Source organism: Hordeum vulgare, chromosome 5H (genome assembly GCF_904849725.1).
Source record: "Hordeum vulgare subsp. vulgare chromosome 5H, MorexV3_pseudomolecules_assembly, whole genome shotgun sequence".
NCBI lineage: Eukaryota > Viridiplantae > Streptophyta > Magnoliopsida > Poales > Poaceae > Hordeum > Hordeum vulgare.
Genome location: NC_058522.1, coordinates 11,266,942 through 11,288,883, shown reverse-complemented (window position 1 = coordinate 11,288,883; position 21,942 = coordinate 11,266,942). Strand labels below are relative to the sequence as shown.

Below are 21,942 nucleotides of genomic sequence, written 5' to 3'. Positions count from 1 at the left end.
ACCCGGAGATGAGAGGACACTCGAAGAAGTACTGGGTGGAGTCATCCTATGGGACAAGAACTACATCAAGCTTCCAGGCTCGGCCCCAAGGACAACACCGCCTCCGATTCGTCGCAGGTCACCTACACCTCCATTACCTCCAAGCCCTCCACATGACGTCGGCCAGCACAACACGAGTCCATCTCGATCACCGCCGCCGGACTTGGGTCGTCCGTCTCCGCCGCCGCCCGCTCCAGATACAAAGCGGGAGCGTGCCACCAAGAACGCTCCGCCGACGATTCCTAAGCCACAGAGCCCCCCAAAGCGCAAACGGTCGCCCTCCCAAAGGTACGTCATGCTAATCTTCCTATCAGACCTTATGGTCGTATCCCGAGGAAAACGCCAGGATACCAAAGGAACATCATGATGCGCAGATGAAAAAGAAGGAACCCGAGCCCCGTTCGGAATACACCGAGAAGCAAATAGCATTTGCAAAATACTTCACGACCCTTCCATCACAGTATGAGTTACACCATAAGCCTGATGACTATACACGCACATTGCAGAAGGAAGTGAAAAAGAGCAGATCACCTCCAAGCCCTCCACATGACGTCGGCCAGCACAACACGAGTCCATCTCGATCACTGCCGCCGGACTTGGGTCGTCCATCTCCGCCGCTGCCCGGTTCGGATACTAAGAGGGAGCGTGCCACCAAGAACGCTCCACCGACGATTCCTAATCCACGGAGCCCCCCAAAGCGCAAACGATCGCCCCTCCCAAAGGTATGTAATGCTAATATTCCTATCATACCTTATGATTGTACCCTCGAGGAAAACGCCGGGATAGCAAAGGAACATCATGATGCGCAGATGAAAAAGAAGGAACCCGAGCCCCGCCCGGAATACACCGAGAAGCAAATAGCATTTGAAAAATACTTCACGACCCTTCCATCATAGTATGACTTACACCATAAGCCCGATGACTATACACGCACATTGCAGAAGGAAGTGAAAAAGAGCAGATCACGTGCAAGTGCAAGTGGGAGCAAATCAAGTTCAACTAGAAGCAAGAAAAAATCAAACGTTCCTCAGCTTGGACAATAGGCCAAACAGTCGATCCCACCCCTTAAGGTGTTAACCGAGAATGTCCCCCCTCCGGTGCAGGGGCTAGCTTTTGAAATAGCAAAGGAGTTGGCGGCTGAATGTGGTGTCTCGGTTGAAGATTTGCTGGCTTCCCAAGACGACAGGATACCCAAGGCTGTGGTAGCCCCTAAGCCACAGTTTGTCATGGGTGAGCCTTTGGTCAGCAAAGTTGATCTCCCAACAAATATGCGTTACTTGCATCAATGGTACTTAAGTGAATCAAAAAATGGGAGAACGATGATCGTGCTGAGTGTCCCACAGGAGTACTACGGCCGCCCCGAACAAATCCATATCGACTTTGATGAACTCTTCCAGATGTACAATGGCGACGCCCTCGACAAATCGCTTATGAGTTTCTATTGTGTGTAAGTTTTTCAATTCGTTGTCTACATATAACTTGTTTAGTTATTTCAATTCATTGTCTATATATAACTTGTACTCTATTATGCAGAATGAAGATTCTAGATTGTAAAAGTAAGAGCATCCTAAATATTGGGTTTATTGACCCAGATAAAATACATATAGCGACGCTAACTGATTATCCCAAGGAGACGGAGGAAAACCTTCTAAGGTTTCTAAAAGATCAAAATTTCTGTGACCACATACTGTTTCCATACAACTTCAGGTGAGGGTCTTTACTCTGTTGTGTCCATTCACTTATAAGTGTAATTGATAAGTTACTCACACACACACACACACACACACACATATATACATATATATATACATACATGTGCAGCTTCCATTGGATTCTGTTAGACATTCAAATTGATAAGGGAAGAGTTGATGCCTTCGACCCATTATCGAGACCTTTGGAACAGTTCCAAAGCCTGCAGGACATGCTCCAAGGGTAATTTCAATCATTCTTGCGCTCTATCGGTCTCTTTCGATGATTTTCTCATATATCAATTAATGAAAAACTTAGCAAATCATTATCCTTGTCGGAATGGGTTTGGAAGCGGTTCAAGTGCGTGACTCCCGGTATCGAGCATGAGAAGCTGACCTTTAGAGCGGCTCAGGTAAGTAGTAGTATGATATACTTCTATTTTCAATACATTTATGATGCTAGATTATTATTTTGATTATATATATTCTATTCTCGTAAAGTGCGACCAACAGCCACGGGGAACGCATCTATGCGGATACTATGTTTGCGAGACCATTCGCACGTTTACCTGTGAGCACAAGGATCACAGATTCGACGTAAGCAATGAACATTCACACCTCTATTTTTACCCGTCATTCTTTGTTATCATGATTGATATTCATATTCATCTCCTCTTCTTATATAGCACACGGCCATGACGACGAAGGTCCTACCAGAGCAACGCGTGATTGCTGTTGCAGAGGAGCTTGCGACCTTTCTGAGGACGGAAGCTATATATGACAAAGGACGATTTAGTGTAGCTAGGGGCCATTACTGATGTTCGTCCATGTAATCGAATAGACGGGCTCTAGTCCCGATAATTCAGATCTCCATATAATTGTATATATATGCTCGCTTGTAAGATAAGTTAACCTTATATATATATGCATAATTATTTCTATTTAAATTATATGAAAACTAATTCCCGAACACCAAACGAGGCATCACGTTAATCTCCCGAACACCTAAACCCTAAAACCCTAAAACCCAAAAATAATTTCATTCAAAAAATAAAACCCAAAAATAAGCAAAATCTGAAACTCTTTAGTCCCGGCCCGTGTAACGAACCGGGACTAAAGGTCCTGCCCCTGGGGCGCTATGAGGCGCCCACGTGGAGCACCTTTAGACCCGGCTTGTAACAGGGCCGGGACTAAAGGTTATGCCTTTAGTCCCGCCCCTTTAGTCCAGGTTGGTGAACCGGGACTAAAGCCCCTTACGGGCCGGGGCTAAAGGCCCCGTCCCCACTAGTGGTTGGTGTCATCAACCGGGACTAAAGGGGGCATTGGTACTGGTTGGTGGCACCAACCGGTACCAATGCCCCCCCCTTTAGTCCCGGTTGGTGCCACCAACCGGGACCAAAGGCCTTGCACTGGCGCGGTGCGGTGGGATGTTTAGTCCCACCTCGCTAGCTGAGGAGCGGCCGCACCTGTTTATAATCGCTGCCGCGTCATCTCCATTGAACTCCTCAGTACTGCAGGCCTATGGGCCAAATCTGGGTCTACAGGGCCTTCTACGGGCCTGAATCCTGGCCATGGATGGGTTTCTAGTCGTATTCAGGCTGTGGTGGCCATGTAGGTGGCAATTTTTTTATTTTTCCCGAGTTTTCGTTTTTGCTTTATTGTTTTTTCTACTTACAACAAAATACTTATTTTTTTATTTTATTTTGTTTCTAATTACTTATTTATTTTATTTATGATAATTTTTTTGTCATTAAAGTTTCTAACAAAAAAATTCTTTATGAAAATTCTTTTTGCTTTTAATGATTTTGAACAGAAAATACTTTGATAATTTTAGTTGCATCAATTTTATATAATTTTAGTTTCAATAATACTAGAGGTTGTTTATAATGTTTTGAACAGAAAATACTTTAATAATTTTAGTTTCATAAATTTTATTTATTTTATTAAAGTTTATCCTTTTTATTTTGTTTCTATTTATATATTTAATTAAATTTTATATTATTTTGTTTCAAATAACCTATTTATTTTATTTTATGATAATTCGTTTACAAAACGGACAATCTCTTTCGAAGTATCAGGGTTTCATACGGAAACTCGTGTGTTACAAAGGGAATTCATTTTTTTGAACTTATTTGAAGTCCATAGTTTTTCTGTGTTCAAAATACACCATAAAAAGCCACATCATCAATTTACAACCCTTTCTGACTTCATTTGTTATTTTTCATGCATTTACTGATTATTTTGAGCTATAAGACCATAGAATTGAAAAGCATTTGAAATGAACTCTGAAAAGGTTTGAAGTTGGCATGGTATCATTATTTCACCACATAGCATGTGCAAGAAAGTATAGAGGGTTACGGCAAAAAATGGATGTACTTCGTGTACAAAACGGACAATCTTTTTCGAAGTATCAGAGTTTCATATGGAAACTCGTCTGCTACAAAGGGATTTCACCCACATAGCATGTGCAACATATAGCTCTCCGAAGCATCTAATTAAACCATACATTGAAATTATGTAAAACATTTAAATGCAAAAATAAATGCGATCATAATCGCAACCAAGGTAACAACTGATCCAACTGCATAATGATACCAAGCCTCGGTATGAATGGCATATTTTCTAATCTTTCTAATGTTCAACTGCATTGCATCCATCTTGATCTTGTGATCATCGACGACATCCGCAACATGCAACTCCAATATCATCTTCTCCTCCTCAATTTTTCTTATTTTTTCCTTCAAATAATTGTTTTCTTCTTCAACTAAATTTAACCTGTCGACTATAGGGTCGGTTGGAATTTCCGGTTCAACCACCTCCTAGAAAAATAAAATCTATGTCACGTTGGTCGGCATAATTGTCATAAACAATAAATGAACCAAATAGTTATAAAAATATAATATATACCACATCCGAATCATAGACAGGACGAGGACCGACGGGGGCGGATACCAAAACCATCGCACTATATAATAACAAGAAATAATAAAAGTAAGAAAATTAGACAAGTATCTATGTGAAGTAAGATTTTTTTTTCTTTTAGAAAGAAGATAAGAACAAGAGGCTCACCATGGTGGTGCCGGCGACGAGATCAGCGCGGGCGATCGACGACGGTGAAGATGGGGACAGGACGTGACGGACCGCTAAACCTAGACAAATCTCGGGTAAAATGGAGCTCGGAGGTCGAGTTTCGTGAGGAGAACGATTAACTAGCGTGGCTCAGACATTTCATCGAATATCTCATGTTCATACGAGGTGAGCTAGAGCATCCAAATACCCTCCCGTCGCCGGCCAGAAAAAACAGAGTGCTCTGCCGCGGCGATGGGTATATATAGGCAAATTATTTGTCCCGGTTCGTGGCATAAATCGAGACTAAAGCCCCCCTTCTAAACCGGTTCAAGGCACGAATCGGTACCAATGGATGTGGGCCAGGAGCGCGGCCCATTGGTCCCGGTTCGTGCCTAGAACCGGGACAAATGGGTCCAAACGAACCAGGACCAATGCCCACGAGGCCCGGCCGGCCCCCTGGGCTCATGAACCGGGTCTAATGCCCCCATGGGTCCCGGTTCGTGAAGAACCGGGACTAATGGGCTGGCCAGGCCCGAACCAAAGCCCTGTTTTCTACTAGTGCTTGTTAAAGTTGTCTTAGAGCATATAGAGCATATAGATCGGGACTTGCGACGAGGGTGAGGAGCAAGGATGGCAGCCGGCGAGGGCTCGGATGCGAGAAAGATTGAAGTGAAACAGGAGAAGAGGAAAGGATTTGATGAATTTGATGTAATTTTTGATGAAATAAGTCATAAGTATGACGTGATGGACGCGCCTGTATCCGTTTTCTCTACTATTAAAGCAGGATGTGCCGTCGTGGTGGTTCAAACTCCGCGATGGTTCGACCTCGCTAGCAGTTCCACCGCTAACAGTTTTCTCGATTTTTTTCATCCCTTCATAAACCAAACGATTACCCAGAAAAGAAAAAAACCCTCGATCGATCCCACCTCGCAAAGAAAGAAAAAATCGACCCCTCGTTCGCTCCTCCCCCACCCTCCTCGTACTCGTACTCGTGCGAACCCATGACGGCATCCCCCATCCCCGCACTCGCCGACCCCATCCCCGAGGGCGAACCGCTCCTCTCGCGCAGCCCCCCGCCGCCGCACAAGCCCCCGCGCCGCTCGGTGCCGCCGCCACCCCCGCGCCGCCACCGCGCTCTCTCCCTTCCCACCGGCCCTCCTCGCCGCCGCGCCCTCTCCCTCCCTGCCGGCCCTCCGCTTGTGGGACACGCCCCCACGCCGCTCGGCACTGCGCGGAGGAAGGCCCCGCCGGAGATCTCGTCCATGGCGGCGACGAAGGCGTCGAGGTCGGCCAGGAGGGGCTCGGCGAGCATGAGTGCATCGGGGGTGGGGGAGGCGGGGGTGGCGGTGAAGAGGAGCGCGCGGGCGAAGAGCAGGTCGTGCGCGCGGGAGGCGGAGGCGGCGTGCGCGAGGAGGCCCTGGGAGAGGCGCGAGAGGACGGTGTGGGATGAGGGGTCGGAGGGGGCCGGGTCGGCGAGGACGAAGAAGGAGGAGTGGACACCAACTCTGATGACGATTTGATGCGTTTTGATTTGATCCACCTCCGAGCGACGGATCTAACTTCTTGTTTCTGCCGTGCAACCTTAGGTGGTGGTGGTGGTGTCCCCGCCATGGGCAAGCAGAAGGCGGTCATGGCCGGCGACCCCAAGAACACCTACCGCGCCCTGGGGGACGATAAGCCCCCTCCCCCACATCGCCAACGTCGTCCACATCCGCGTGGCCGAAGGGTAAGGAGGAGAAACCTACCCGAGAGGGTGTTCGACGGAATGCCGGACGGGGACGTCGTCACCTGGAACTCCATGGTCGACGGCTACGTGTCCAACGGCCTCGGGGCGCTCGCGCTCGTCTGCTTCAGGGAGATGCGTGAGGCGCTGGAGATGCAGCATGACGGTGTCGGGATCATCGCCGCGCTTGCAGCTTGCTGCTTGGAGTCGGCTCTAATGCAAGGGCGGGAGATCCACGCCTACGTGATCAGGCACGGGATGGAGCATGACGTCAAGGTTGGCACTTCTATCCTTGACATGTACTGCAAGTGTGGCGACATTGCTTCTGCCGAGGGCGTGTTTCCGACGATGCCATCGAGGACCATGGTGACATGGAATTGCATGATAGGTGGGTATGCGCTCAATGAACGACCTGAGGAGGCATTTGACAGCTTCGTGCAAATAAAGGCAGAGGGCCACCAGGTGGAAGTGGTCACTGCTATTAATTTGCTCGCTGCCTGTGCTCAAACTGAGAGCTCACTGTATGGAAGGAGTGTTCATGGTTACATAACTAGAAGACAGTTTCTTCCTCACGTGGTGCTTGAGATTGCTCTTCTCGAGATGTACAACAAAGTTGGAAAGTGAAATCATCGGAGAAGGTATTTGGACAGATGACGACCAAAACTCTGGTATCATGGAACAATATGATCGCTGCCTACATGTACAAGGAGATGTACATGGAAGCGATCACATTGTTCCTCGACTTACTGAATCAGCCGCTTTACCCTGATTATTTCACCATGTCGGCAGTAGTACCGGCGTTTGTTTTGCTGGGGTTGCTAAGACAATGTAGGCAAATGCGCAACTACATTATCAGGCTAGGTTACGGGGAGAGCACTCTCATCATGAACGCAGTTATGCATATGTATGCTAGGTGTGGTCATGTTCTGTCCTCAAGGAAGATATTTGACAAAATGGCAGCTAAGGATGTGATCTCCTTGAACACAATGATAATGGGTTATGCGATTCATGGTCAGGGGAGAAGTGCACTAGAGATGTTCTCCGAGATGAAACGTAATGGTCTGCAACCAAATGAGAGTACCTTTGTCTCCGTGTTCACTGCTTTGCAGTGTCTCAGGCTTGACGGATGAAGGTTGGACACAGTTCAATTTGATGCAACGTGACTATGGTGTGATCCCACAGATTGAGCACTACGGATGCATGACAGATCTTCTCGGTCGGGCAGGTGATCTTAAAGAGGTTATGAAATTTATTGAAAAAATGCCAATAGATCCAACATTCAGGGTTTGGGGCTCCCTACTGACCGCAAGCAGGAACAACAATGATATAGACATAGCAGAATATGCAGCAGAGAGGATATTCCAACTAGAACACGACCAATTGGAACATGACAACACAAGTTGCTATGTTCTTATTTCTTCCATGTACGCCGATGCTGGGAGATGGAAGGATGTCGAGAGAATAAAATCACTGATGGAAGAGAAGGGGCTCCGAAGGACAGATCCAAGAAGCATAATTGAGCTTCATGGTATCTCCTGCAGATTTGTCAACGGGGACATGACACACCCTGAGAGCAAGATGATACAAGGAGTGTCCAACTTTGTGTCAGGAAAGATTGGAGAAATGAGGGTCCCGACGAATCGATCCGATCCAACCTCTCTGGAGTCGAGGAGAACAACAGAGCCTAACAAGCATAGTGTGAGGCTGGCTGTCGTTTTTGGTCTGATATCAACCGAGGCCAGAACTGCAGCCCGTGCTCCGGCGGGAGCTGCAGCTGGTGGGCGTCTCCGCCCTCCTGATTGCCTGCAAGTACGAGGAGATCTGGGCTCCTGAGGTAAGCTTGATAGCATTGCATCCCTCCGCTTTTCTCCACTGACCAGTGTTCGTTCATTCATTGAATCCATGTTTTGACTGGTGTCTGCGTACGTACTCTTGGAGGTGAATGATTTCATACTGATCTCCAACAATGCCTACATGAGGGAGCAGATTCTAAAGATGGAGAAGGCGATCCTCAACAGGCTCGAGTGGAGCCCGAGGATGCCCATGCTCTACGTCTTCCTCGTGCGCTTCGCCAAGGCCGTGTCTTCCTCCTCAGACCACAAGAGCGACAAGGAGGTAAAAAGAACTTCAGATTTTTACATGTAAATTCTTCAGATGTATTTGCCATTTTGCCAAAGCAGCGAGTCTGTGTGCTGATTGATGTTTCTCCCTCGTCTTCCCCTGGATGTGTGTGCAGATGGAGAACACCGTCTTGTTCTTCGTGGAGCTGGCGCTGCTGCAGTACGGGCTGGTGCAGTCCAAGCCCTCCACGGTCGCCGCCGCTGCTGTCTACGCTGCCAGGCTCACCCTCAAGATGACCCCGCTGTGGACCGACACCCTTAGGCACCACAATGGCTTCACTGAAGCGCAGCTGGTGTAAGCATGCACTGAATCATCTCCATTGTGGCTTGGACCTGTGATTTCATTCAGTTCAGGGGCACCGACAGAGACAACTCTTTTCTGTGATGACTGATTTCAGGGACGCTGCCAAGATCCTGATCGGAGGGCATGGTATTAAGTTGCGGTTCTTTGGCCAGGAGACAAGGCAAACATGTCGCTGGCATGGACGGTAGGCGATTGCGGATTGGTCCGACCAAAGGTAGCCTAACCCCAGCGAGCCTCTTGTTTTGTTCAGGTAAAATTCCTTATTCCCTTTCCTCTTCCGTATCTTTTTCTTTAATTTGTACTGCTTGCTTAATTATTTGTTTGTTTGGTGAGATAGAGGAAATAAGATGAGTATATTTGATCACATAAGAGGAATTATGTGTCATTTCCATGTGGTCTGTTGGTGCAGGTACTTACTTTGCTCCACGTTGCTTATCGTCGTAGCTGCATCCAACATCCATAGTCAAATGCTACCATATGTTAGGAAGTTTATGTTGATATGTGTTTCTGATATATTCGCCGAATGCGGATGTGGGAAAGGTCACACGATTGGGGTCAGCAAAAGGGAGTAGACATATTTATTCATGGCTTTCGGCTCTTATTTTGATCTAGATGGTGACATTGACCAGGGGCGGTAGCTGCTACAAAATAAGGAGGAATTGCTACAGGCATAGGTTTGTAGAGGCTTGGGTCTGCTGGGAGGCGCCATGCGACAATGTAGGTGGGGAAGGTCGGTATCGTGGGCTCGTGGCCCTCGTGGGAGACGGGCTCATCTCCAACATGGTGGCGTTCTGGCGCATGGTGGCTGCGCTGGAGGAGAACGGTGGCGGTGGCGTTCAGATCAACATGTTGATTAGTTTAGACAATTTATTTTTTGCACACGGCTAAGATTTCCGGTAGTACTTAAAGAATCTAAATCCATGTTCATATTATATTGGAGGCAGCAAAATTGGTTTCAACGCTTGTGCTGCTGTACAGTGAAAAAAGAAAGGGATGATCACTACCAGAATAACGCTCGCTGCCGACGGCCTGGTCGGGTACACCGACGTTCGCGACCCCGAAGGTGCTATGCCGAAGGTGGCCGTTGATATACCCCTACGCCGATGCCATATGGCCCTACGTCGAAGCCCTCAATGCCAATAAGCTTCTACGGTTATGGGTTGGTAAGCTTGTGATTCCCCGCAGTTGGTTCTCTCTTATCTTTTAAACCTTAATGGCCTGAACTTCATTCCAATTCATTTTTGTGCTTCTTCTAATTTTGTATGGCCAGCTATGTTTCCCAAGTATGCGCCAACGATAAATTATTCCAGACATTGTTGCACCGTCTTGCATGAGCTTTTGGTGCAACTTACCGTTTTCTGTATCAGGTACACATTTTTTGTTAACTAATATCACATGATTAGAAATTCTTATTATGATGTCTTTGTGAACTTATTTGAAAATGATAAATCAATAAAGCATTTTTGTGTTTACCTTGCTAGAGTTACTTGGCTGCATTTATTTTTTGCTTCGCTCGTGCCATTTTTCATTTTTGTTGTTTATGTTATCAATGAATTTTGTACCACGTGTATTCCTCTTAGCTCTATGGTTGAAAGATTAACTTGGTTTTCCTACAAGTTGGATGAGCAACTATCGAACCATGAATAGAAATATTTACATAAGCTGTTCTAGAAAGGATAAGAAGAGCCTCAAGGATCTAAAAAGTAAAATACTAACCTGCACGCAATCATAAAATGTACGAAACTTTGAGTATTTCTTTTCTGAACTTTGAATGGAAGTTCAACGCTAGAAATAGCACACGGTAATATTTTTTTGCATTGAATCTTACCTTCTTAACATGTCTATATATAAAAAAAAAAGACGTGGGTGTGTGAGTGCATCATTTTTCTAGGAAACTACCATGCGACTTGGGTTAGCCTGAACGATATTTCACGGGCGATTATTATGCTAGACTTTGACAGGAAGAAACAAGTGGTCAGTGTGTGGGTGCATGATTTTCTTTATATGAATGGTTTTGTGTTTCTGACATGAATATGTTGGTTTGCCATGTCAACATGCTTAAACTATATATTTATTTTCATTCCCAGCCTAAACAGATAATGTTTTCCTGTGGTGTAGCTGTGTAGGAAATCACCAGGCTTCCGTCACGATGGTCTTGTGGGATGGCAATCACGATTGTTTTTGGACTGTTATTAGATTCATGAATACTATGAACACTCTGGCTTGACCTCTTTGCCACCATCAGAAGCGCACTTAGTCCAGGACACCTTGTTGCAAAAATGTTAATTATAGGATATAACAAACATCCACTAATGCGAGTTCTTGCTGAGGGGAGATGATACTCTAATTTGCATGTGTATGAATTAACGAAGCTCCTCCTTTGACACGATGGAGAGCTTCCCATGTGCAGAACAATTGTAGAAGCATATTGGGGACCTTTAAAACACAAATGTCTGACTGGTCTTGAGATGCAAGTGTAGATGTGATCTTTAGATGAATCAAGAGTGAATACGGTAGTAGAAGATAATATTCGATGAACCAGTGGGTCGAGTGGGCCTAATGTACATGGTCAAGAATGAATGCAAACATTTGACTTTTGTTTTGACATTTTACTAGCTTCTGGCATATTTATCTTTATCTTTTGGATCCTACAAGTGACATGTATACCATATTCTTTTAGTTTCTATTAGTAGAAAAATATATGTTTCAAACATAACACCTATTCGATTAATGGGTGAATGCTTCATTGATGTTTGATTTGCTAGCACCAAGAAGATTCAGTACCCGATATAAAGATTTTGAAGGCTCATGACTAGAGCAAATACTTATAGGAATGCACAAGATAGTCCAATTTACTATTAATTTGGGTACTAGAAGTATGCGTTAAAGGAACATTTTCTTTGGAGCAAACACGATACATGACACTACGTGAAATAACTTTAATCATCATGATGACACAAGCAACATCTCGATAAAATAGCAGCCAGCATAATCATTAATTCTCGTGGCAACGCACATTCATTTAACTAGTATATTTAAATTGAATATGAAGGGTGTCGATTAGTTCGGGTGTTTGAGACCCGTTTAACGCGCCGGTATGGATCGTTTTATTTTAGGCCACGTTCATCCTCCAGCGTGCGACGAGGTGGGCGACGTGCAGGCTCCTCCGATTATTCTACTGATCTCTCAAATATATATAAGTTTACCGGCAGCATGTACCATTAATTCCACCCATCACCCATCACCCACGATTCCCACATAGGAGTAGTAAAAAGAGAGACGGATCCGACTACTGAGCTAAGCAACACCGGCCGCAACAATGGAGGAGGAGGGTCTGGTGAGCGCAGCGACGGGGGCGCTGCAGCCCGCGCTGGCAAAGCTGGCCGCGCTTCTCGGCGACGAGTACAAGGAGGTGCGCGGCGAGGTCGAGCTCCTCACCCGCGAGCTGGCGGCCATGGACGCCTTCCTCCTCACCAAGTCGGAGGAGGAAGAGGATCACAGCTCGCAGGACAAGGCCTGCATGCACGAGATCCGGGAGCTCTCCTACGACATCGACGACGACCTCGGCGGCTTCATCATGGCTAGCGTCCCCGACAAGTCCGCCGAGCTGGCCGGACTCTTGGACAAGATGCAGGCCATGCTGGGCCGTACCAAGGCTCGTCACCAGATGATCGCCACGGCCGTCGATGATCTCAAGGAGCAGGTCGTCAAGGTCGCCGAGAGGCACAGCCACCACAAGAGGCCCAAGGTTGATGATGGTAGAGCTCTCGCCACCGTCAACAACGCGTCGTCCGAGCTCGTCGGCATTGATGGGCCCAAGGAAGAGCTCATCCAACTACTCACCGGTTCTGATTCAGAGTCAACGCAGCAGCAACCAAACCCAAGCTTGGTGGCCATTGTTGGGTCCGGAGGAATGGGCAAGACAACTCTGGCAAAACAAGTTTATAAAGACCTCAAGCAAATCCAATTCAATTGCCATGCTGCTTTCTGTTCCGTGCCACGGAGTTCAGACAAGGTCCAGGTTATCCGCGCCATTTACAAGAAACTGAACCGTTCGTATTATCCTTCTCCTGACGAGGATTTACGACAGCTTGTCACCATGATTTCAGACTTCCTCGAAGACAAACAGTATGGCTTCAAAATTTAAACTATCCTTTAATATATTTTTTGAACCACTATTCACTAGTACTCCCTTTGTCACGATTTAAAAGACATGGTTAAATTTACGTGCATTTCCATAATAGACAAGGTTTAACACGCATTGCATTTACTCCTAACAACTAATTGTTACTTCGTTATACTCATGGGTGCGTAGTGTGAATGCTGATTTCAGTCCATATCACAGCCAATCAATAGCTACCTAGGTTTAAGATAATTTCTAAGTACGCCTTCTAAACCGTAACGGCGGTAGTACATATAGTATGGGTCCAAGTATTTAGGTGTATGCGTACGTTTTTTACATTTCTCATGTATAAGCGAAATTTTTATAACAATAATTGTACGTTATCCTAAATTCACAAAACTCTGAAATAAAACTATGCGGTATTATAAATTTTAATTATAGTGCTTATGAGCTGAAATCTCCACTTATCTAAAGAAGCCCCAGGGTTACCTATTTCACCACACAGCGTTTTGCTCTTCCCCTCATCCCATTTGATTGTTTTTCTCCCATTTCTACTTTTTCTCAACAGTTTTCTTGAGAATTCGCCTCAACTGTTTTCCCTCCAACTTCTAGTTTGTGGGCATTCATACATATTACTAACAGTCTCAGGTGGATGCCAGTTAGAGGCAGCGTGAATGACAACCATATGCTATATGCAAGCTAACATTTGAAAGAGAGAGATTTAGTTGTTATGTCTTCATTACTGAACAACATTACTTAGAGCATCTTTAACAGACCCTGTAAAAGAAGATCCTTAAAAACGCGTATAAGGGGAACTATAAATCGTGTTTACGGCGCGAAATTGCCTCGGACAGAGAGACCCCGTAAATGAAACTATATCCTAGGGAGCTCATTTTTTTTTTCCTTTTTTCCTCCCCTCCCGGCGAGCCGTCTCCGGTCATGGCATGCCTCGCCCTGGCACCCCGGCATGCCCCGGCGCTGCCCGCCTCGCCCCCGCATCGTCCCAGTGCCGTCCGTTCCGGGCCACGCATATGGTGGAGGAGCCCTGCGCCGCCCATCCTGACAGCACGCTCCTTGACGCGCCCGCCCGTCCCCGATTTGAGCCCGACACTGTCCGACACAGCACGCGCGTTCCCCGACTTGGCCGCGCGAGCACCCCCATCCCTGCCTAGCTCTTCTTCAGTCCACCCTGCCCTGATTCGGGCCGCCGGTGGCCTGCTTTGCCCTCCCCGTGGACGGCCTCGCCTCGGCAGTGGAGGTCGAGCTGGCTGTAATTCGGACAGGCGGCGACAAATTCCGGCATGCGGCGGCTTCTTCCGACATGCGACGACGGATTCCGATGAGCTCCAGGTAGATTCCGGCCAGTTCCGCGGTGGCGCGTTTGCTCCGACGAGGTTTGACCAGTTTACTGGTTGAACTGTATAATGCCTCCAAAACTGCACATATAAGGTTTTCGCGGATGGATTTACCAAGCCCCTTAAAAAGTTCACGGGTCAAACAAGTTTTACGGGGTCTGATCCGTGCCGTTTTTTCGATCGAAACCGTAAACACGTCGTTTTTTTACGGGTTTGACCATTATACGGGGTCTGCTATAGAGATGCTCTTATGTGCCAGTTATGCTTAGTTAGATTGTCCCATGTTAACATCACCCCTCTTTCCGTAAATAACCGTTCGTATTATCCTTCTCCTGACGAGGATTTACGACAGCTTGTCACCATGATTTCAGACTTCCTCGAAGACAAACAGTATGGCTTCAAAATTTAAACTATCCTTTAATATATTTTTTGAACCACTATTCACTAGTACTCCCTTTGTCACGATTTAGAAGACATGGTTAAATTTACGTGCATTTTCATAATAGACAAGGTTTAACACGTATTGCATTTACTCCTAACAACTAATTGTTACTTCGTTATATTCATGGGTGCGTAGTGTGAATGTTGATTTCAGTCCATATCATAGCCAATCAATAACTACCTAGGTTCGAGATAATTTTTAAGTACGCCTTCTAAACCGTGACGGCGGTAGTACATATAGTATGGGTCCAAGTATTTAGGTGTATGCGTACGTTTTTTACATTTCTCATGTATAAGCAAAAAATTTATAACAATAATTGTACGTTATCCTAAATTCACAAAACTCTGAAATAAAACTATGCGGTATTATAAATTTTAATTATAGTGCTTATGAGCTGAAATCTCCACTTATCTAAAGAAGCCCCAGGGTTACCTATTTCACCACACAGCGTTTTGCTCTTCCCCTCGTCCAACATCTTTACACCCCTTCCCCTCTTCCCATTTGATAGTTTTTCTCCCATTTCTACATTTCTCAACAGTTTTCTTGAGAAGTCGCCTCAACTGTTTTCCCTCCAACTTCTAGTTTGTGGGCATTCATACATATTACTAACAGTCTCAGGCGGATGCCAGTTAGAGGCAGCGTGAATGACAACCCATATGCTATATGCAAGCCAACATTTGAAAGAGAGAGATTTAGTTGTTACGTCTTAATTATAGAACAACATTACTTAGAGCATCTGTAAAAAAAGATCCTTAAAAACACGTATAAGGGGCACTATAAATCATTTCTACGAAGCGAAATTGCCTCGGACAGGGAGACTCCGTAAATGAAATTATATCCTAGTGTAGCTCATTTTTTCCCTTTTTTCCTCCCCTTCCGGCGAGCTGTCTCCGGTCATGCCATGCCTCGCCCTGGCACCCCGGCTAGCCCGACGCCGCCCGCCTCGATCCAGTGCCGTCCGTTCCGGGCCACGCATGCAGTGGAGGAGCCCTGCCCGGACTGCCCCGACCGCACACTCCTTGGCGCGCGCCCGTCCCAGATTTGAACCCGACACTGCCCGACACCGCACGGGCGTTCCCCGACTTGGCCGCGCGAGCACCCCCATCCGTGCCTCGCTCTTCTTCGGTCCACCCTGCCCTGATTCGGGCCGCCGGTGGCCTACTCCGCCCTGCCCATGGACGGCCTCGCCTCGGCAGTGAAGGTTGAGCTGGCTGCAATTCAGACAGGCGGCGACAAATTCCGGCGTGCGGCGGCTTCTTCCGAGATGCGGCGACGGATTCCGATGAGCTTCAGGTAGATTCCGTCCAGTTCCGTGGTGGCCGTTTGCTCCAACGAGGTTTGACCAGTTTACGGGTTGAACTGTATAATGCCTCCATAACTGCACATATAAGGTTTTCGCGGATGGATTTACCAAGCCCCTTAAAAAGTTTATGGGTCAAACAAGTTTTACGGGGTCTGATCCGTGCCATTTTTTAACCGAAACCGTAAACACGTCGTTTTTTACGGGTTTAACCATTATACGGGGTCTGCTATAGAGATGCTCTTATGTGCCAATTATGCTTAGTTAGATTGTCCCATGTTAACATCACCCCTCTTTCCGTAAATAACAACTAGCTAGTACAAATGTCCGTGCGGGCTATAAATTTAATAAAAGTTGGCCCTTGTAATTTTTTTTTATAATTAATTAATTTCTATGACTAACTGTTTCATTTGCAATTTTGTTTTGTTAATTAATGATAGCATATGGATTAGAACATTTTTTTTATCTTGCTGATATATGTGTTTGCATTTGTAATCTAAGGGAGTCTTAATTTGGTTGCAAACATATTAGACAGCTACATCGAAAACAATCAATTTGTAAGTACATGCATACCAAATGTTCCAGGTTGCGTATCAATATCGATATTCTTAAAAAAATAATTAGCAAAACAGTTTATATATATGAAAAATCAAAGCTCAGCCATTTGTTTGCGTAAAGCTTGTATAAAGAACATTGTATATTTTTTATACATTAGAAACATTTTTTTGCGTGTGACCTCACAAACATTATTGAGTTTTGATGTCTAATTTTTTTAATACGCATTTTACATATTTTGTATGCATCATAAATATTTTTTATATACATGCTTTACATTATTCAAATACACGATTAACAGTTTTGAAAACTTCTTTTTTTTATGTCTACTTTGTTTCATACACATTATATATTTTTGTATATGTTTTCTTATACACCGGAAACATTTTCCTATGCACATTTAAAGTCTTTTAAATACATGATCAATATTTTTCAAAATAAAAGAAAAATATATTATTTATTGTCCATACGCATTGTACACTTTTTTGTCTACAAATTTGACATTTTTTTAATCCATGATTAACATGTGTGCAAAGTTTATCGAAATAAAGGCAAAAGAGAAAAAAATCGAAAAAGTGCGAAATAGAAGAACAAAAAGGGTTGTACATTTTTTTATTGTCCATACGCATTGTACATTTTTTTGTATATGTGGGAACTTTTTTGTCTACAAATTTAACTTTTTTTAATCCATGATTAACATGTGTACAAAGTTTATCGAAATAAAGGCAAAAGAGAAAAAAAATAAAAAAAAAGTGCGAAATAGAAGAACAAAAAGGGTTGTACATTTTTTTATTGTCCATACGCATTGTACATTTTTTTGTATATGTGGGAACTTTTTTGTCTACAAATTTAATATTTCTGTAATACATGATTAACATGTGTGCAAAGTTTATCAAAATAAAGCCAAAAGAGAAAAAAAAGTGCAAAATAGAAGAACAAAAAGGGGTTGTAAGCCTCAGTGCAAATTGAACTTGGGTCTCCTGGTTGGTTGGGCGCGCACCCAACCAGTTGGCCTAGCCTGCTCTTGTGATGAAATATGGGAACGGCGTCCTTTAGAATGAGAAACAAATAGCCGAATCGAAGTTCAAAAACGAATCGTTTTTGTCACTTACGGGTGGCATTGGTGGGTAATTTTGACGAACTTTAGGATAAATTTAATGACGTACCACATAAGCAATAGGCGCTTTATTAATAGGTATAGAATGGCAATTTTTAAGATTAGAGGTAACTATAGTTTCCAAACTATTTTAGTTTTTACCAGGCCATAGTAGTGTACAAGTGCAGGATACATTTAATGAACTGCGAACTATCCATTCTAGTGGAAATTCTGCCGAAACTTCCCCTGATCGTGTGACCAAACAAATATATTCTTATGGATATTCGAACTCCTTTATTGCCTTTTTTTCAGTAAGCACAACTTTTATTTATATATATTTGCAGGTACTTTATTGTACTTGATGATATACGGGATGTGGAAATATGGAAGGTTATTGAGTGTGCATTTCCCACAACTAGTTCTGGTAGTAAAATAATTATCACTACCCGCATACATGGGGTCGCTCAATCATGTTGTTCAACTTTCAGAGGACATGTATACAATATAAGGCCTCTTAGTATGGTGCATTCGAGGCAATTATTCTATGCAAGACTATTCAACTCTGAAGAAAAATGTCCATCATACCTTCAAGGGATTTCTGGTCCGATCTTGGATAAATGTGCTGGCTTACCTTTGGCAATCATAGCTATATCTGGTGTATTGGCTGATAAGGCAAGTGAAAATGGAATATGGGAGCAAGTAAAGGATTCAATTGGTGCGGCACTACAAAACTCTATCGGCGAAGACATGGTACACATAATATCCCTTAGTTACTTGGATCTTCCTCCTCATCTCAAAACGTGTCTATTGTACCTGAGCATATTTCCAGAGAGGCACAATATTGAGAAGGAGAATCTGATAAGGCGGTGGATTGGCGAGGGATTCATTCAGAAAAGAGTTGGTTATACAATATATGAGTCGGGGGAGATGTGTTTCAATGAGCTCATCAATAGGAGGTTGATCCAGGCTGCAAAGATGGACGAGACATTTGGGGACGAGGTGAAGAGTTATCGTGTTCATGGCACTGTTCATGATTTCATTGTATCTAAGGCTGTTGAAGGGAACTTTGTTACTATAATAGGTGTACATGGTGTTATAAATCCTGATACCAAGGCCAAGATTCGTCGAGTGTCTTTACAGAATGACGGCAAGATTCTGTCGGGTCTTGATGTATCTAGTGCCCGATCACTCCATGTATTTGGTCGTAATGTGAAGATCCCATCTTTGTCAGAGTTTCCACTCTTGCGTGTTCTGGACTTTGAGGATTGTTCACAGTTAGAAGATGATCACCTTGCAGGTATTGGAAATTTGTTGCACCTCAAGTACCTGAGGTTCAAACATGCGAATGCCGTCAAGAAGCTTCCAGAGCAGGTGGCAAGGCTGCAACATTTGAAGATTGACGTGAAAGGATACAAAAAACTAATGGAAATCCCTATGACCATCCAAGAACGGTTGGACTGTTATGTAACTCTACATGTCGATGGTTATGAAACAGTACCGGATGAAATTGCGGCCATTGAGGGATTGCGAGTGTTGGAAGGTCTCAATATTTATACTCAGTCAACGGAATTTCTAAAGAGGCTTGGCCAACTCAAAAAACTGAGGAAGCTGGGCATAATATGGAACATGTATGATATGGGTAATTGTGATGTTAATTTCGAGAAAGAGGAGGAGGAGATCGAGGAGGATGAGGAGGAGTTTCTCTCTTCCATATGTGAGCTCAGCAAAACAGGCCTTGAGTCTCTGCACATCTTTGTAAAGGAAGCAGCGGATGAGTACTTCAAGCGTTCATGGTTTCCCGATCCACAGTGCGGCCTTCGTGAGCTTATCATCGCGGGGGACTACCTCTCGGAGGTTCCAGGATGGGTGGCCTCGCTCGTCAACCTTGAGAAACTATGCATCACAATGGAAGTGATCAATGCGAGAGACGTTGAGATACTGAGAGGCTTGCCCAGGTTGCGCCATCTTCGCATCAGTGTGTATGATGAAAAATTATCTGTGCCGCAGGCTGCTGTGGAGAAAGCAATGGAGGAACATCCTAACCGTCCGAGCTTGGTTTGGTTTGTGGATTAGCTCTGGGGTTTTTGTCTACTTTTCAGGTATCATTTTCTTCTTTTTCCTGCTAAGAAATTAACAATTATTAATTGTTGTCTTCTTTGTCACAAAAAAATGTTTTCTTATTTGTTTGAAATGAAATCCTTCTTTTTTTTTCCCTCTGTACAATATCTATCATGTTGCATAACAGATTTATATATTTTTAACATGCTAGCTGTTTTCATACACTTGTAGGTGTTAATAAAAGATGGGAGGAGCAAGCGAAACTGAAGTTGGTGCTACATCCTCCAGGTGGTACCATTGCGTTTAAATATTCGTTTACATTTCACAAACATAAATAAAGGATAGTACGAATTCCATCTTGTATCTTGAAATGTCGTGTCTGCTACTTGGAATAGCATTTTTTAAGATCATATTTATTTGAACCACGTATACTGTCAAAACTGTTGTTTGGCTATTGGCTCGCCGTGTGGCTATAAGCTGCCGGAATGTTTGAAATACCAAAGCTTTGTTGTTTTGTTAATTTAAGTGTAAATTCATATGTATTAACATGAATTCACATGTATATTCACACTATTTATTATTTTATATTGGTATGTTATTCACTATTTTATATAACATTTCCTATTTATAAAGTTGATTTTTTTTGTTGAAAAGGGCGTTTTATTACTTAAAAGATTTAAGTACACCCAGCCTCTGCATAGTTAAAATGCACACAGCCAATCAATGTCCTCTCCCTCTAAAATGAAAAATAAAAAGGCGGAATACAATGAAACATGTAGAATATGTATAATGCCTAAAGCGGAGGGGGGCCAATCCTAAGATCATGCTGCCACCCATGTTGGATAAAAGTATCCCTCGCCGTAACCTCCAATCGTGTATACACCTCCGTAAATAGGTCTCGATTCTCCACGCGTTGTAGAGAGGACGATAAACGAAGAGTCCCGGTACATCTGTAGATAACCTGCATAAGAGAATTACTTTTATCGTGAAAAACCTTATCATTTCTACATAGCCAAAGCGACCAAATAACGGCAAGCGCTCCCACCCTGAGAAGAGTTCTAAACCTGTGATCAACCCCATGTAACCAATTGCCAAATACATTAGAAATGCTAGAAGGGGGATACAAGGCAGAAGCTATTTGGATGACCGACCATATAGAACGAGCAAATTTGCAATGGAAAAATAAATGTTTTATTGTCTCATCATGGTGACAAAAAACACAATGCGGATTTCCATGCCAATTCCTCTTAATAAGATTATCTTTAGTAAGAATGACTCCGCGACGAAGATACCATGCAAAGATTTTATTCTTAAGTGGTATCTTCATCTTCCAGATCTTCTTGTTATTATCAACTAGCACATCAGGTTGGATTAACGCTCTATACATAGACTCCACCGAGAACTGACCATTCTCATGTAGGTTCCATCGAAAAACATCGGACCCATGTGCCAACTGCACCATGGACAAACGTTGGAGCAAGTTGTTCCACGATTGGAGTTTGGGTTCAATTAAATCTCTTCTCAACGTCACATTTAGAGGAAATGATTCCATTACGGTGGCGATAGTATCACCCTTGTGAACGCACAATATTGTATAGAGACGGATATTGTTCCCGGAGAGTGGCATTTCCTAGCCACTTATCCTCCCAGAATCTAATTTCCGAGCCGTCCTTAATCGAGAAAGATCCATGGCAGAAGAAATATTTCTTCATAGCCATTAGACCTGCCCAAAAGTGACAATCCCCACGCGCTTCCAGTATACTTGGGATAAAGCCTTGGAGCCCACATATTTCCTCCTGAGGAGGGTTTGCCATACACCATCTTCGGTGAGTAATTTAAACAACCATTTACCAAGTAGGGCCCTATTCTTAACCTCAAGGTCATGAATGCCCAACCCACCTTGGTCTTTGGGATGACAAACGACACTCCATTTAGACAGTCGATATTTCTTTCTCTCGCTATCTCCTTGCCAAAAGAATCTTCATCGGAAATAATCCAATCTATGAAAACTCCATTCGGCAGCTGGAAAAAGGAAATCATATATAGTACCATATTACTTAGTACTGAATT

The 21,942-nt window shown here is 44.2% G+C and overlaps 2 protein-coding genes and 1 pseudogene across 2 annotated transcripts; all 3 read left to right on the top strand.

The window, feature by feature from the left end:
* The first annotated feature begins 6,405 nt into the window (after positions 1 to 6,405).
* On the top strand, positions 6,406 to 8,259 carry LOC123396178 (annotated as a pseudogene).
* A 1-nt stretch (position 8,260) lies between these two features.
* Positions 8,261 to 9,131, top strand: LOC123396177 (cyclin-B1-1-like; the record flags this gene model as incomplete). The annotated part of the gene is made up of 4 exons (XM_045091217.1): positions 8,261 to 8,353; positions 8,458 to 8,634; positions 8,756 to 8,934; positions 9,038 to 9,131. Coding segments are annotated over 4 exons (543 nt in total), but the record flags the coding sequence as incomplete, so codon positions are not given.
* A 3,050-nt stretch (positions 9,132 to 12,181) lies between these two features.
* LOC123395956 (disease resistance protein RGA5-like) lies at positions 12,182 to 20,457 on the top strand. The gene is made up of 3 exons (XM_045090980.1): positions 12,182 to 13,071; positions 18,159 to 19,913; positions 20,104 to 20,457. Exons 1-2 carry the CDS (start codon positions 12,263 to 12,265, stop codon positions 19,885 to 19,887), a joined length of 2,538 nt encoding a protein of 845 aa, XP_044946915.1. The 5' UTR covers positions 12,182 to 12,262; the 3' UTR covers positions 19,888 to 19,913; positions 20,104 to 20,457.
* Positions 20,458 to 21,942: the final 1,485 nt, after the last annotated feature.